Source organism: Aphelocoma coerulescens, chromosome 5 (assembly GCF_041296385.1).
Source record: "Aphelocoma coerulescens isolate FSJ_1873_10779 chromosome 5, UR_Acoe_1.0, whole genome shotgun sequence".
NCBI lineage: Eukaryota > Metazoa > Chordata > Aves > Passeriformes > Corvidae > Aphelocoma > Aphelocoma coerulescens.
In genome coordinates this window covers 6,648,079-6,663,526 of record NC_091019.1, presented here as the reverse complement: position 1 = coordinate 6,663,526, position 15,448 = coordinate 6,648,079, and the positions used below count along the sequence as shown (strand labels likewise).

The following is a 15,448-nucleotide window of genomic DNA, read 5'->3' as shown; positions in this document are numbered from 1 at the left end:
TCTGATTTCAATTCATAAATAGTCAAGGAACAAGTGGAAATGTGGTTATGCCCTTGGATTTGATTAAATGCAAAAATCAGTCTGCACAACAGAGTCAAAGCTCTGGGCTGCCAGAAAATGACTGTTTCTTGTTGTGCTTATAGATCCAAAGGGAAGCTGGAGGCAATTTCACTGCCTTCAGAGGGCTTCACTCCTGGGCTAACCCATGGGCCAGTCCTTTGTCAGAAATGCTCCCAGTGGCCTGATAGCATGACTCAATTGCTCATCACTCTGACTTGCCTAAAAATGTTACATTTTGCTGTCCTGAAAGTCTTAATTTCCAGGAAAGAACATTATTGCTCTAGTGCACACCTTAGCCATACCTGAGTACCTGAAATATTCACTACTGGTGGTGTAAAAGGTGCAGTACTAAGAGAAATTAAAGCTTGTAGTTCATTTTTTTAACAGGTGCCAGAGTATGGCAGGAAGTAAAATCCATGAAGACTGACATGAAGAGAACTACGAATGAACTGGTATCAAATGAATTATATCCAAATAGCTACTGTAAAACTTAAAACATTCTTAAAGATATCCCATTTTCCTTTCAATAGACTTTACTTGTATTTTTTGTTGAAAACAAAGGTATAAATGAAGCATTCACTTCGCCTTTGGTGGTTTCAACAAGCATCATCAATATTGCCTTCCCTACCACATTAAGAGCTCCTTGACAATAATCTGTATAGGATGTAGTAGAATAACAGTGCAGATTAGAAGGGTAGCTTTCACAGTTCAAAACTAAAAGGATTTCACAGATGAATATAAAGCCATATTGCCTACAGAGTTGCATTTAATTGCTTTACTTATGACACTGAAATCTAATTCTGTTTCCATGTAATTTAACAGATTTATGGAAAGCCAGATGTTAGCAATTATAGAAACTAACATTATTCATGTTCTCAGTAGTACGGACCTGTTCACAAAGCCAACCTAATCTCTTATGCATATGCAGAAGGGAAGAACCCCCTATTTACGTACCTCTGCTGCTGTTCTCCATTTAGCACAAATAAAAAGGATGTCCCCATTACGAGCAGCCCAGACTGGTAAATGGCAGATTCTTGATGAAGAATCAAGCAAAGCATGGACATAAATTCCTAATTGCTACACAGCTTTTTGGTTCTTTATGCAAATAATAGTTTATTATTTTTTATGGCATTTATTATTTAAAAGTTTTAGCCATTAATCAGATATAAAAGGCTTGGACACTGCACTCATTTTCAGCTGTACTTTTAACAGAACTAATTTTCTGAGAATATCCCTTTGGCAGTTTTTTTGTCGTCACTGATTGCATTTCCTAAAGTCAGAACAGACATAAAGTCAGAACAGACAATGTTACCAGTAACTTGAGGGAAAAAAGTTATAAGCATAACATGTTTTTGTCCCTGTCATTCCTTCAGCCTTAAACCAGATTGTGGGGGTGGGGAAGGAAAAACCCCCAGCCAAATGCTCCCACATTGTTAGCTCTCAGTTAGGTACAGAAAGTATTTCATTTTAATGGAGATCAAATGGCCATATCAGTGTGAGATCAGCATGTAGGGGGCTATGCAAAGCATGGTAGAAAATACTTGTATTTAGTGTGAAATTTCTCTTAACAACTGGAATCAATGTGTCAACTTAGGTGTTGAAAAATTAGCCCAGTCCAAACCAATAATTTAGTGAACATGAAAACTATGACAAGAGTTTTGCACTTAGCTTATTTTTGTAGTACTCAAATCCTTGCTTAGCTCAAATTTCCCACATCCCCTCAGGTTTCATTTGCTTTCCCGCAATTGTTCTCAGAAGATGCAGGCTCAAAACCGGAACATTTAATGATGGGCACAGCAAAACTGCAGACAAATCTCATTTCCCATTATAACAACACAAAGAAGGAAGGAGATAAAATAATAATTTATAAATCAAGCAACTTTGAAGAACACTGGAAATAGCAAGGAGACTCCATATTCTTTCCCTATATATAAAGGACAAGAACAAAGTGTCTGTCCTTAGGTTTGGAGGGATTAGTTCTTTCATGTATCCTGTCAACCTATGGAAATAATCTGATTTTCACATCTGAAATAGGATTTTGCAATTTTATTCATTATACTGAAATTCTCTGTGGCAAAAACCTACTAATCAACCCAAATAAAAGCTGCAGAGTTTTCCTTCCCCTCTCCAGACAGTTCCTTTTCAAGGAGAAGTGAGGATGTAGGTGAAACACCCATATTGAGCAGAAACTTGCTTGTACTGCAAAGCCTTATGCAATTTTCTATCAACAATGTATAGCCAGCAGCCAAGGGATTGCTGCCAAGACATGCTGACCATCATACCACTGACCAAGATCTTTACTCTTCAAACACTCCAGGCAGTGCTTCTATAAACAAATGCACAACCATATGTACCCGACCATACACATTTTAGGAACCAGTCCCATTTTGTGGATGAAAAAAGAAAGAAAACAAACCACCCAAGACAGGCTCATTTCCAACATACTCTCAAAATACATGGATAACTCAGTAATGCGGGCAGACAAAAAAACAGAAGCAAAATGGAAGCAAATAATCCCCTGAGATGCAATTTCCTTTTCCATCCTTTTTGGCTGTAATGAGAAGTAATTTTCCTCAGATATTATGAGAGGTCCCACGGCCACTGCATTTGAATCGGGCAGAAGACAAGCATGACTGTACATATCAACACAAGTTCATTAACTTGGTTTCACTGAAATTTTAAATCAATCCCTAGCTACTTCATTTCTTAGTTTTCAAGGCTATTCAGGTTTTAATTGTAAGACTTTTCCATAGCACCTTAATAAATGTGTACAAGCAAGCAATGCAGTGTGGTGCTCTGTATTATCATGATAAGCTGTGGCAGAAGAAAGAACCCTACTAATGTGCTAATTTTAACTGTTATGGTACATTAAACCATTACAGTATATTGTTAACATTAAAAATGTATGCTGGGCTCCCAAACCAATGTATGTACAAGTTAACTAAACACTGTTTTGACAAATCATTTTTCACAGGCAACTTGTCACTTAATGATTTCTGCCTTCTTTCTAAATCAAAGTTATTTGGAGCTGTCTTTGAAAAAATATCACCAAACAGAGTAATTTTTATCTAGAAAATATTTTATGTAGAATTTTTATTCTATAGAGACATAAGGGTCTATTAAAGAACACTGCTTAGTAAATTAGATTCTGAATATAGAATTTACTAAAGCTTTCTAAAAATACAGAAATGACTAAACACAATTACCTTGAAGAAATGGAACACAACTTTCTGTCAGAATACAAAAATTAGGATTTACTAAATGGAAAGTAAGTAAGATAATGTTTATTTTACAGGATAAAATCTACTGACACCAACTCTGATACTGTGAGCTTTAAGAAATTCTATGAAGTTCTATGAGCAGAACAGAACAAAGTCGTAAAATAGTAGGTTCTAGTTGGTCTTGGATACTCTGTACCATGTGCAAACCTTTCTGCCTACATAGCACTTCTCTACCAACAGACAGGAAAACAATTCTCAGGCATATGGGAAGATTTTCAAAGGATGGGTCTACCTTTTTGTGTGACACAGAAAGGGGAAAAAAGAAACAAAACCTAATGTCCTTTGCTTTTACTTTCTAATCTAGATAAGAGACCCCACTGCAGCATACCATGGAATACATGAAAGCTTCAGGAACTGATTTAAAGCCCACTCAGGTTTGACCCTCAAGCACTGCTGCACCCAGATTTTGTGGGAGACTAATCCCTGTGGAGTTTTCTTTCATGAGCTCTTGAGTCCTACATTTTTCCAGCTCTCATTTCCCCAAAGTAATCCTGCAGTAAGGTCTAGCTACACTACCTTTAAGGCAGAAATAAATGGTGAATCCTGCGGGGATTTGGTGGGAGGAGGATCCACATTAAGCCTGCCTGCAAAATTTGTAGTGGTTCTTAAAAAAAAAATAAATAAACAAAACCTGACAGGCACTGCTGCCTTGGTTGTTGTTCCTTCCGTGTGTGCAAGTCCCTATGTAGGGACCCAGATACACAAATCATGAAAAAAACAGAATCAGTAAATCTGCACTCCAGGGTCTGAACATCACTCTACAGACTGGAAGCACGTCACTTAGAGAGATGGAGATTCAAAAGTATAATGTGCTTTGCTCTTTTTTTAATCAGTAGATAGTCACAAATGCTGCATCACATGACAGCTCACTGTTCTCTATGAAGTATTATTGCTTCTTTACCTCAGAGTGCAGCAAAGCTCCTATTATAAAATTTAAAAAAAACCCAACCAACCAAACAACACAGCAGCTGTAGCCTACAGGTGTTAATTGCCAAGCAAACTTTGGTAGCAACTTTGTACAGCAATTGTTTTTGTCTGCAAGCAGTATTCTTAATAACACATTGTGAAAGACCAGGGCCTCATAAAAACACTCCTGTGGGAAATCAAATTACATTCTCTTAATTCAAGCCTGCTCACCGTCACTACATGAAGCTGACATCTTTGATAAAAGCTGTCTTCGGTTGATATTTTGAGCAATAAAAGAATTTTCCCTATCTTGAAGGGGCCTGGCTAAGCCACACATCCTTATTACCCAGGCTCTGGTGCAAAATTATGACCTTCCCTGCCACATCTACTGATTTACACAACTATCCCTTGCCAGGTGACAGACTTCACTGTTTTCTCTTTGTCAATGAGAATATAGCTTTTAGAAGCACTGAGGTATCACAACACTTCCCAAATAGATGATGTTTTTCTTAATGTTTTGCAAGCACTGCAGAGACAGTGTAAGCAATGACTCAGCTCTAAGACCACCTACACAAAAATGGAGGGAAAGAGGTTAACCAATATATACATAAATGTATCCAGCAAAAACAACTGGCTGCCTGTGCGTTGGGCAATCTGTCAGAGATGAGTACTCCCTCTCACTGTCTTGTGATCTTCTTTTCTTTATGATTACTATTATTAGTAGTATTTATTGTTATTATTTTGTAGGGGAGGGTTTAATCTTATTTTACTTATGTTTTCAGTCTATTTATTGTTCTCCAAGTTTGTCCTTCAGGGAGGAAGAAGAAATGTTTCAAAACATACTGAAAGACAATGGCTCATACCCACCTCATGTACACACTACAAATTCAGTATACAATACACCAGGAAAAAATACTGTTGCTAAGCAGATGAACCCTCTTTTATCTGAAACAGAGTGAAAGACACCGGTTCTGACCCTAAATGCTCCACCATGCAAACAAGCTCTGTAATGTGATGTATTAGCTAGAATGTGCAATGTTTTCTCTCTGTTGTTTTAACCAATTCTTAGTTGCATTTTAAAATAAACATCATGGTTTGAAATTTGTCGATATGGGTTAGCAGAATCTTCCAATCAATTTTTTATTATTTTATTTCATTATACTGGTGAAGCAAACTGGTTTATTTCTCTTCCTCACTGGTACCCTACAGCAGATGGTTCAGAGAAGCTATTTCATTAAAATAACCCCACTAATTTCACATTCTGTTTACAACTTGCATATGGCAAGATGAGCACCTAACCTCACAAACTTCCAGCATGCTGTGCAGGTCAAAATGAGGGCAGTGTGTTTTCATGAAATCTTATCCCTCTAGTCTCTACCAGAACACAGAACGTTTGGGGCTTCTTTTTGCAGCGTCCAACCCTTCAGCAGTGTTTCAGTGCAAGCAGTACTGACCTTTCCAGCAGCTGAGCCTACCTGGGGGTCATCCACAGTCCTGCCTATGTGTCTGTCTTCTCCTGACATCAGCTTGGCTCTTCATCTGCTCCCCAAATCAGCTACACCAGGTAGGAGGGATGGGGCTCCTCACGTGAGTGGTACAAGTAAGCACCAGAAATGCTAAACATGCCTCTCATCCCCAGTTGCCTCAGGGCTTTTTGAAGGTTATGTCATGTTGCTTCATCTTCTCATAAAGAAGGTATCTTCAGCATTGCTACATTCATCACTCATTTTACACCATTTAAATAAACCAGAGGAGAAGTCTTAACGTTTGAGAATTTGTTTAGAAACACATGACTTTCAACTATTTTATCTATGGAATCATGAAATGCTGTAAAATTTGCCACTTTTTACACAGCCACCCTCTGAAGAAGTTCACTGCTCTGATTTTATTGAGCTCCCCATCAGCTTAGGACAATGTGTAAAAAAATAATTTAGCTGGACAACCTACAAAATATTGCTTTGAAAATCATTATTGTTCCTCTGCATTTTTAAATTATTATACTACCTTATCCCAAGTACTTCTAGTAGCCAGAATTCATAAAAGATGGAATGTTTTTTACAAGTAAATTTATATAATTTTGTTACAAATTGTTCTTTTAATTTTTATTTCAATTATAGACTTTAAATCACAGAAAACACCCTTTGAAGTTATGGCCATGATAAATGAAATTTACAGCATTAAAAAAAAAAAAAACACAAAAAGAGGAGAAGAGCTTTTATAGAAAACTCATATAACTGACTAGAGATGAAGCTAACTGAAATTCCAAAGAAAAGACATCACACTATCAGCCAGTTGATCCGCATCTCTACAGAAGTTAAAATGGGATCCCTTCTAAACAGTTTTAAACTCACCTGATAAAATACCACATAGAAATTATGTGTAAGGCAAATAATTGAAAAGGTGGAAAAACTGTAAGGCAGGGGTAAGGCAGAATTACCATCTTCACTATGGTTTTACTGCTGCTCACTTGCTGTAGTGGCACCCAGAGTCCTACAGCCAGTCGAGGGCACACAGACTGCAGGAGGCAGCATTAACTCCTCATGAAGCCTCATCCTTTGTCCTCCCATAGAAACAACTGACAAACCCCTTTGCACCCATTAAAAATCCCTCTCTGTTCATGCTCCTGGGACCTTATTCTGCAAATATGGTGCATAGAGAATTTGATGCTATTTGCGTAATTCTAAAAATTAAATTATGAAGATGCTGAAAAATGCAAAACAAGCAAACCAAAGCAACACAGACACCACAGATATGTTCTTCTACCACTCTGTTGAAACCTGGAATTGGAAAACCACCTCTTCCCCTTTTGTGGCCAATTATACTCCCCAGCAAGTGCACTTCCACTTCAGGTTTCACAGCCCCTTGCTCTGCTAAACGGAGCAGTGCAGTAAGTCGCGCTTTGGATCTCCTCCTGTGGGAAGCCCTCAGACCCGTGCGGTGCCATGGCCCAGCACCCCTGCGTGGCTGCGGGTGCTGGCAGACACGGACACGCTGGGTGCACCCCCGTTCTGGCCTGAAACACAGCCACTGCTCAGGACAGCGGCTCGACAGTCACTTGGGAACACCATGCACAAGGAGGGAAAAAAAAGGCTCTACTGATCATTGCTTACCAACACAGGACTCCCCGGAAGGAGAATAGCTTCCATTGTCATGGAAACCGCTTCTGCACTCACAGTGGTACCACCCTGGGAGGTTAACACAGCGTGAATGGTTGTGACACTCAATGATCCCCTCTGCACACTCATCAATATCTGCCTCAGAGAAAAACACAAGCCAGCCAGGAAATTAATTTCCTTTGACACCAATACTGTAGGTTTGTTTTTTAAAAAAATCTTATTGGTTTGGAGTTTTTTTAAAGATTTTCTTTAATAGATGGATCAAGCTTTATTACAGTTCCCAACAACAAACATTTAAAGCATGACTCACATAACAACAGCAAAAATTAATAGTAATACATCATGTAATCTGTTACAGACAAGACATTCTTTTACACCATGATTTGTTAAGAATGCAAAGCAAACATGCAGATTTTTTGTTCCTTGGTTTTTTGTTTGTGTTGGGTTGTTTTTTTAACTCAGAAATTACATTTGTCTGTGCATTTAAAGCGTTGCAGAACAGGTTGTCCACTGAAAAGGCAGTTTCAGCAATATTCCTGATTTACAAACGGCATGTTCCAGGACACCTTGGAAAGAAAAAGCATTTTCTTCAGGATTTGTGTTTCTAGCATTCAGCTGCGATATTGGCAGCTACCTGGAACTGAAGGTGCTCAGAACACTTCGCAAACACTGGTTAATCTCTTTTGTTTATGTTATCAAAATAAATACCCAGTACAAGTGTAACAGCGTGTGACAAACAGAAAAAGCAGTCCACGTTTCAGCTGCAATAAAACGTTTAGCTGGAAAAGAGTGAGGCAAATGACAGCAAGTCTGTAGCAATGGAAAGATACAGCATGATGAACACCTTACTGAGTTTCAGTAAATGTGCTGTTTTCAGAAAGGGGTTTCTCAAATTTCTGTAACATGTTTAATAGAGACCTCGTAATTGCCAGTAACCTTGGCTAATCATGGCTGGCACCTGGCTGTTTCTCCCCTTTGAGCATTTTTCAGCACATTGTGTAGGGTTGTAATTAAAGTTAGCAAATTAATTATATGTTAACCTTGTGGTAATTTAAGAGGCCATTATATTTTCATTCCTCTATTCAACTCAAGCTGCCTTTTTTTTTTTTTTTTTTTTTTTAAGATTTTGGACAATTTTAAGCTGGGTAGCTTATCAATTAAAAGGAGAATCAAATTATTCCTAAGTAATTCCCACTGTCACGGAGTGACACGGAGATTTTTTTTCTTGGCACACTTAAAATATGGATAGAATTGTGCACATCAAACAAAAAAAACTTGGTGAAAATACATTTGGAAACTACATTTAGCTCTACATGCATCAAAGGGCAAATGTCTCATCATCCTAATGCAAGATTGAGTTAAGGTTATTAACTAACCAGAGAGTGTAGCTTTTATCCCAATTTCCAAAATACATACACCAATATGCTTTCATGGACTGCACTGGAGTCATGTTGATGTACGTGGAAATAGATTTGAATGAAGTATCCTTCAGCACAATCCCATTTTCTTACATCTTACAAGCAATACCATAGAGAAGTTCGATTTTTCCTCATTTCAGTAACAATATTTAGTCTTGTTGAAATATGGCTGAGAAACCTAAAAAATGCCGTTTTCCAAGATTCGTGATCGCCCTCACTCAAGCATGAACCAAGTTATCTACATAACAGGGTCATAAACACTATTTATTTCTAGCTTTACTCAGCTCCCATCTAACAATAAAGTCAATTTTTAAATGCTTTAAGATCTGTCACTGCTGCCACCTTTTCTGTACTTTTTACTTTGTGGAAGCTAATTTTAGTGTTAAAACACTGCACGAATCTAGCTGTCCATCAACAGTGAGTGCTGCTTGCAAACTCAGACACTTTCAATTCATTACAGAAAATGGAATTTTTAACCATGATCTTTTCACATGTCATGGCTGATGAAACAAGTTTAATCCTATTTGGAAAGTGAATGACTTTGCTACTGCAGGTCAATCACAGGTGAGTCCTTCTTCTTACTTTCCTTTCTTTCCCAGTGCTGGATTGGAGGATGTTCCTTTTTAAAGACTGCTTTCTTGTGTCAGTCCTGTACTGGACTTCTATCTGTTCAATTTTACAGTTTTAATTTACAAAATTAATAGAGCGTTCCTAAAGTTCATTTCTAAACTGAAGCCCTTTCAAAAGTACATGATTTAGGCTCATGGTAAAGGACACTAACTGACTAGCAGGTTACCTTTCGGAAAGCCTGTCTGCCAGGGTACCAAAACTAAGCAGCACTTTACTCAGTGGAGGAAGAGCAGTTGGGTTATGTCTCTACATTATGTCAAAAAGAACTCTTTCAAGACTAGATTACTTTACTGTGGCAGTACCATGCCTGTTACAGCTTTTGTTCCCTGATGTGTAGGGAGACACTAACCAATTTCTTCAACCAGCAGAGCTAGGAAAAAAAGACTTGCTTTCAGTCTTACAGGTTTCTCCTTTACTTCCTTGATCTCCTTAAACCAGTGGAGCTATGCCAGCTTTGTCCTACCCACGCTAGGGGCAATGGGCAAAGGACAAGAGAAGCTGTGTGGGTGTTTTGGGAAAATCTGCCATGACAGACACCACTGGTGTGGAAGCAACTAGTAAAAAACTGTTCAAGCTCTTCTTCCTACCACTGCCTCTCCACCTGAGGTTAAGCTCAGCACTCCTCCTTGCTCCCCAGCCCAGCCTTCTCCTGCATGCAGGTGCTGATACAGGCTGGGAGGATGGTGCAGGAAGGAGAATGGGGAAGCAACTCTCCCTCTGCTTCTGCAGCAGTCAGGGTTCCTTTGGCAGCACATCACTAGCAGCACCATGTGATATGGTATGCATGAGGAGCAGTGTCAGCAGGGAAAACCCTTAAAGGCATCTCCACTTATCCAACACATTACTGCTTCTTGAAATGGTGCAGATAAACACTAAAAGGGTTGGAAATATCACGATGAGGCCTGTAAGCTTCTCCTATGATCCTGTGCATTATTTGTCGCATGTGTATAAACACAGGTCTGCAGGAATAGGGAAATATTGTGGATGTTTCAGAAATTCAGATTTAGGATGCTCAGAATACCAAGAGGGAAAAGCAAATAACAGCTTTATAAAATGGTGTGCCATATACCATGACATTATTTAGTTCGTTTAATAGACCATTTCCAGCTAGACATCCTGTGTCTTTTCAAAACACTTCTTTTGAGGCTTTCTTCTGCACAGAAGAATGTTGATATACATAAGAGCCAGTTCAGGGAATTAGAATCAATTCACTTATCTTCATCTTTCCTTCTCCATCTTTAGATTCTAGCACTATACTTGCATACTTGCCTCAGGATAAAAGTCTTTCTATCCAAGTCTGGTTTGGGGTTTTGCTATAGAATTTGAGTTATATACACACTATTTTTGTGTGTTTTATGTGTGCAGATGCTTACCAGAATGTGCTACCTGTACTTTCTTCTTTAAATTATGTTAAGCTGAAATAATAGTGTACAATTCTGACCTGTGAGTGAAAACAGTGTCAAAATTCTAATCTTTTTCAAAGGAGCACATTAAAACCTGATCAGAAATTCTGTCACTTCACACAGGCCAGAAGAAACAACTGGTGGGCATCTTTTGGCTGTGTTCCCATGCTGTAGGTGTTGCCTGTTCTCAGTGCTGCTGGCAGCAGGATGGGCAGTTTTGTATGGGCTTTCTGCATGCCTGTGTTAATATCTAGAAAGTCGGAAACTGAGTGCTTGTGAGAACCTGCCAGTTTAAGGTTTCCTTGGGAACTGAAAATTTTCATTGTCTTAATTTTCCTCTGCAGTCTCTGGCTAAATATCTGCACTACCTTTGCATTAAGGGTAGTATTTTTCACTTCTTGCTCTAATGCAACTTAAGAAATGGCTGCTCTTACCACCATGAAACTATTTTTGTAGGTTTTTTTCATTCAAGCCTTGCTATAACATCCATGTAAAAGGAGATCTCATGCAGACCATCCTGTTGCCTGCTTTTACTCCACTCAGTCATTTAACTACCATTAGTAGAAAATTGTTAATGGATCTGGCAACACTCCACTATAGTGGCTTTGCAAATGCTCAAAATGGCACATTTTTGTATTGAAGAATAAAGGCACCAGTTGGTTTTGTATAAGCTCTTGTAGGATGTTAATCCTGTCCTTTAAGAACAGGTCCATAATTTTTACTTTTAGCATTCCAGCTTCTTGCATTATTCACAAAGGTATTTATGCAGACAAGATAAATAGGGTAATTTATCTCAAAATAAAACACAATGGCTCCAGAACCCCGTGAAAAAGTAAAATTAAAATAATTCAATCTTTTCTAATGCCCCATCACATTTAAGTCACTGTGTGATAATACTAAAAGGAAAACTGTTCAGTGTCATGTAACAGCTAGCAATCTACAGTTTCAATGAGACAGAAGAGTTTTATTATAAAAGTGTCTATTCATCAAACCATTATTGTACTCTTTTTCATGCAAAAAATATACATTCCTTATCTTTAGTTTCCGTTGACTAGGAGACCTATAAGCAGGAAAAGCATGTACTAACAAGAAAGGATCACACAGGTCTCAAGCTTCCTGAATTAAAATTGCACCTTGAGAGCTGACTCCTTTGCTTCCAGAGCATTAAAGCTTTGTTTTCCACATTACAGTATTTTTCTTCAACATAAAACCACCAGAAAAATGTACCCAGCCAACGGAGTTATATATATTTAAAATACAGCCTCTTCTCATCTCCAGCTCCAGCCTAAGCCTCACTTCCAGAAGACAGAGATAGCAAGAAAGGGATGGCACTGACAGCACTATGTAAAGTGTCCGTGCTGCAAAGGATTCATTCAACTATTTCAAATAAACTCTGAAAGCAAAGACAACTAGTTCAGATGAGAACAGATGAAAAAATCTCTTTCTCTCTAAAAAACTCCAACAAACCCTCCCATCTGCCTACCTCCACAGTTTTGCATAAACTTATATAAAGGCTGAATTTTATCCTTTATTATTAACCCTTATTTTTTTACATTATTAAATTTCTAGATTAGCTTTGACAGCTCACTACAAGAGGGCCCTGCCTGTATTTTTGAACACATGCAATACAAAGCAGGAATACAGTGCCAACACCCCCCCTAAAGTCTACTAGATTTTCCCAGTGCAAAGTAGGGGAGGCTACAACACTCTAACCTTGCCACAGGTTTGCAACCCAGTGTGCCTGGAATACCAAGGATACAGCTGGTGCTGCAATTCAGCTGTTAAACAATGGTAACTTAGAGAACACAGATAACTCTGTAATTAAGTTACATTTGACTAATGACTGGTGGCTGTTGCTCAACCTCATGGGGCTACTTCATTCTTAAGACAACAGAGATACTAAACACCAGAAAGGACAGGAAAGACATCTGTCTGAGAACTGTCTCCTGGCATTTTTAATCATCAGTTTTTAGTTTCACAGCTTTAAACATCTCACGTTATAAAGATTGCCCCCACCTCTGCCTGAAGCCAGCAGCAAGCTTTGGAATAACTGCTTAGGAAATTTTTCCTTAACATTTAGCCTCCTTTTTAATTATGTTCATTTTAACTCATTAGGAGATTTTGGGCAAACAATCAAAACCAAATAACATATTCCTCTCTCCTCAGCAGTCATGGAGGTTTTCACAGCCTGATTTAAATTGCTTTATATTTATATTGGCCTTTGCAGTTCCTTCTCAGGCAGGAATAGTTTTGCCTGTATAAATGGTACAGCCTTAGATCCATTTTTCTATTTTGAGGACACAGTGGTAAACCATAAAACTTTAGATATGTTAAGATAGTGAATAAAACTCACGTTCATGAATAATCAAACCCACACAAACTGTTTAATAGTACTAAATGTCTTTCAGGGATGAAATGTGTGCCCACCACCCATTATAATTAAAGAACAGCTATAATATGCTTTATTGTGTAATTTTGGACTGATATAAACATTTTTAATCATTTGAAACTCATGTGCAAATTTAGGAAGATGAGTTCATCAAAAGTAAATGGAATTAAACCAATACCAGAATAACAACACAGACTAGTTGTACCAGAATTTTTAAAGATTAATTCTTTTAATATATAACATATAATTTATTTAAATTCATTTTAATACTTTATAGATTTATACATGGTCCAAGATGATGTCTTTATGATTTTAGTGCATGTCTCTCTCATACCCTCATATTCATCGATTTCCATGCTAAATACACAGCACACTTGGAGTATGCAACTGAAAGGTCCTGGTCATTCAAATAAATATCACTTCACAAGACTGGAGTTGAAAGAATTTTTTCTTCTCATATTTAAAGATTACTGGGTCATGTAGGACGTAAGACTTGGAGCCAGACCATACAGTATAAAGCCCGGCAGAGTAAAGAACTACTTCATATTTAGTACTGCTTTTGAGTTTTCATTGCAAACAGGATTTTAATTATCACTCCACAAGCCAGAAACAGACTGTCTTCACAATTAGTAGGTTAAGTTTCAAACTGACTTTCTGTCAAATTTGAGGCCTTTGGTCAATATGTCTCTCAAACTACATCATCCTGAAAACAGCAGGGCTACTAGCACAGTATTTAATGCATTTCAGCTCTTGGAGCAAGCTGATCATGCATAGTGTAGCTGATTTGAAGATGGGCGTGGGGAACACACAGTTCAAAAGAACCTGATTGCCAACTGCAGCCAGTACCGAACTAATGACACTGAGCTTCAGGACAGAGTTTAGCTCACTGCCTACCAACACCTTGTACCTGCTGGCAGTATCCCACAGTTCTCCAGGAATGTCCTTTCTTACTCTTTTTGACATTATGCTCTTCCTAAATATACTGGAGCACTTAGTCAGGACTCCAAATTTAGTATTTTTCTACCCATTTAGGAACAGTGTGTGGTCTTCATGCTACAGGTACCCATGTAAATCAATCTGGTAGCATTTCTGCAGAGAAACTGAACTGCAGACCACTAGTAAATTATAGACCACCATGATTTAATTTATATAGTATATATCAATAAATATTTATTGGTAGAGAGATATAATGTGCAGTTAACAGGTGAGATAAATAAGGCAGAGAGAGATACAAAGAACTTTCCAAAGCTGTCCAAAGCCAAACTGTGAGAAACTTCTCAATTTTGTAATTCCAGTCCACTATCCTGCCATTTAAGTCACCATTCTCTATTCCCTATAAAAATGTTTTCAAGCAACCAGGTAGAGGCAAGGCCAACATTCACTACCTTCATGATTCATGAACACGGAATTTATTTTTTAAGAACATTCAGTATCTTCATCCATGACTGCTAATTCAATTAAATTGTGATCCTGGGGTTGTATCTGCATTATTATATATAAGCAACTATTCAGAATATTAGATATGCATACTGGAATAAAATGAAAAAACAAGATCAATAGGAGAGGTCTGTTGTGTCAATGGACTTTAATCAATAGAGCCCTCAGCTCTATACACAGAGGTATTCTTCTACACAGCCAGGATTATACAGATTTTTAAAAGGAAAGTTCAAACCCATTCCTAAAGCAAAGTACTTTTATGTACACAGCTGCTTTAAGCCTATTGAAACCACAACTGCTGTAAATTCAGATTCATTGAATTTACAATGACTGGTAAAACCATAAGAAAAACTTACTACAGATTGCAGAATTACATTTCAGAAAATCTGCATGGCAAAATACATTAAGTATCTCATAAAAAGACTAATGTATCAATGAGAATAAAAGGTACTTTTGGCAAGGGATTTTGGCATCCTGCAATTAAAGAGTTGTACATTCTCTGCCAAGATCACAAAATTTAAGAAAAATCGTCTAAAGGGGATAGATGTTAAGCCAAAATAGCTGATGGGTGCCAACCAGCTGGAACACAGCTTGGCACAGAAGGAGCTGGGGGTCCTGGTGGACACCAAGTTGAACACGAAACAGAAAGATGACTCTGCTGTGAACAAGGTGGATGGTGCCTTCAGCTGGATTAAATAAAGTATTCCCAGCAGGGTGAGGGAGGTGGTCTTTCCCTCTGCTCAGCGCTGGTGAGGCCACACCTGAAGTGCTGGACCCAGCTGTGACCTCCCCAGCACAAGAGAGAGAT

The 15,448-nt window shown here is 38.1% G+C and overlaps 1 protein-coding gene across 4 annotated transcripts in view; it reads right to left on the bottom strand.

The window, feature by feature from the left end:
• Positions 1-15,448, bottom strand: part of NELL1 (neural EGFL like 1) — a 298,289-nt gene that overhangs the window by 11,598 nt on the left and 271,243 nt on the right. For 3 of the 4 annotated variants that reach the window (XM_069016456.1, XM_069016457.1, XM_069016459.1), the window contains one exon: positions 7,358-7,498. The exons of the other annotated variant lie outside the window; for it this stretch is intronic. In XM_069016456.1, coding sequence (XP_068872557.1) covers positions 7,358-7,498 — 141 coding nt within the window. The remainder of the gene's footprint in view (positions 1-7,357; positions 7,499-15,448) is intronic. 4 annotated transcript variants of the gene reach the window in all.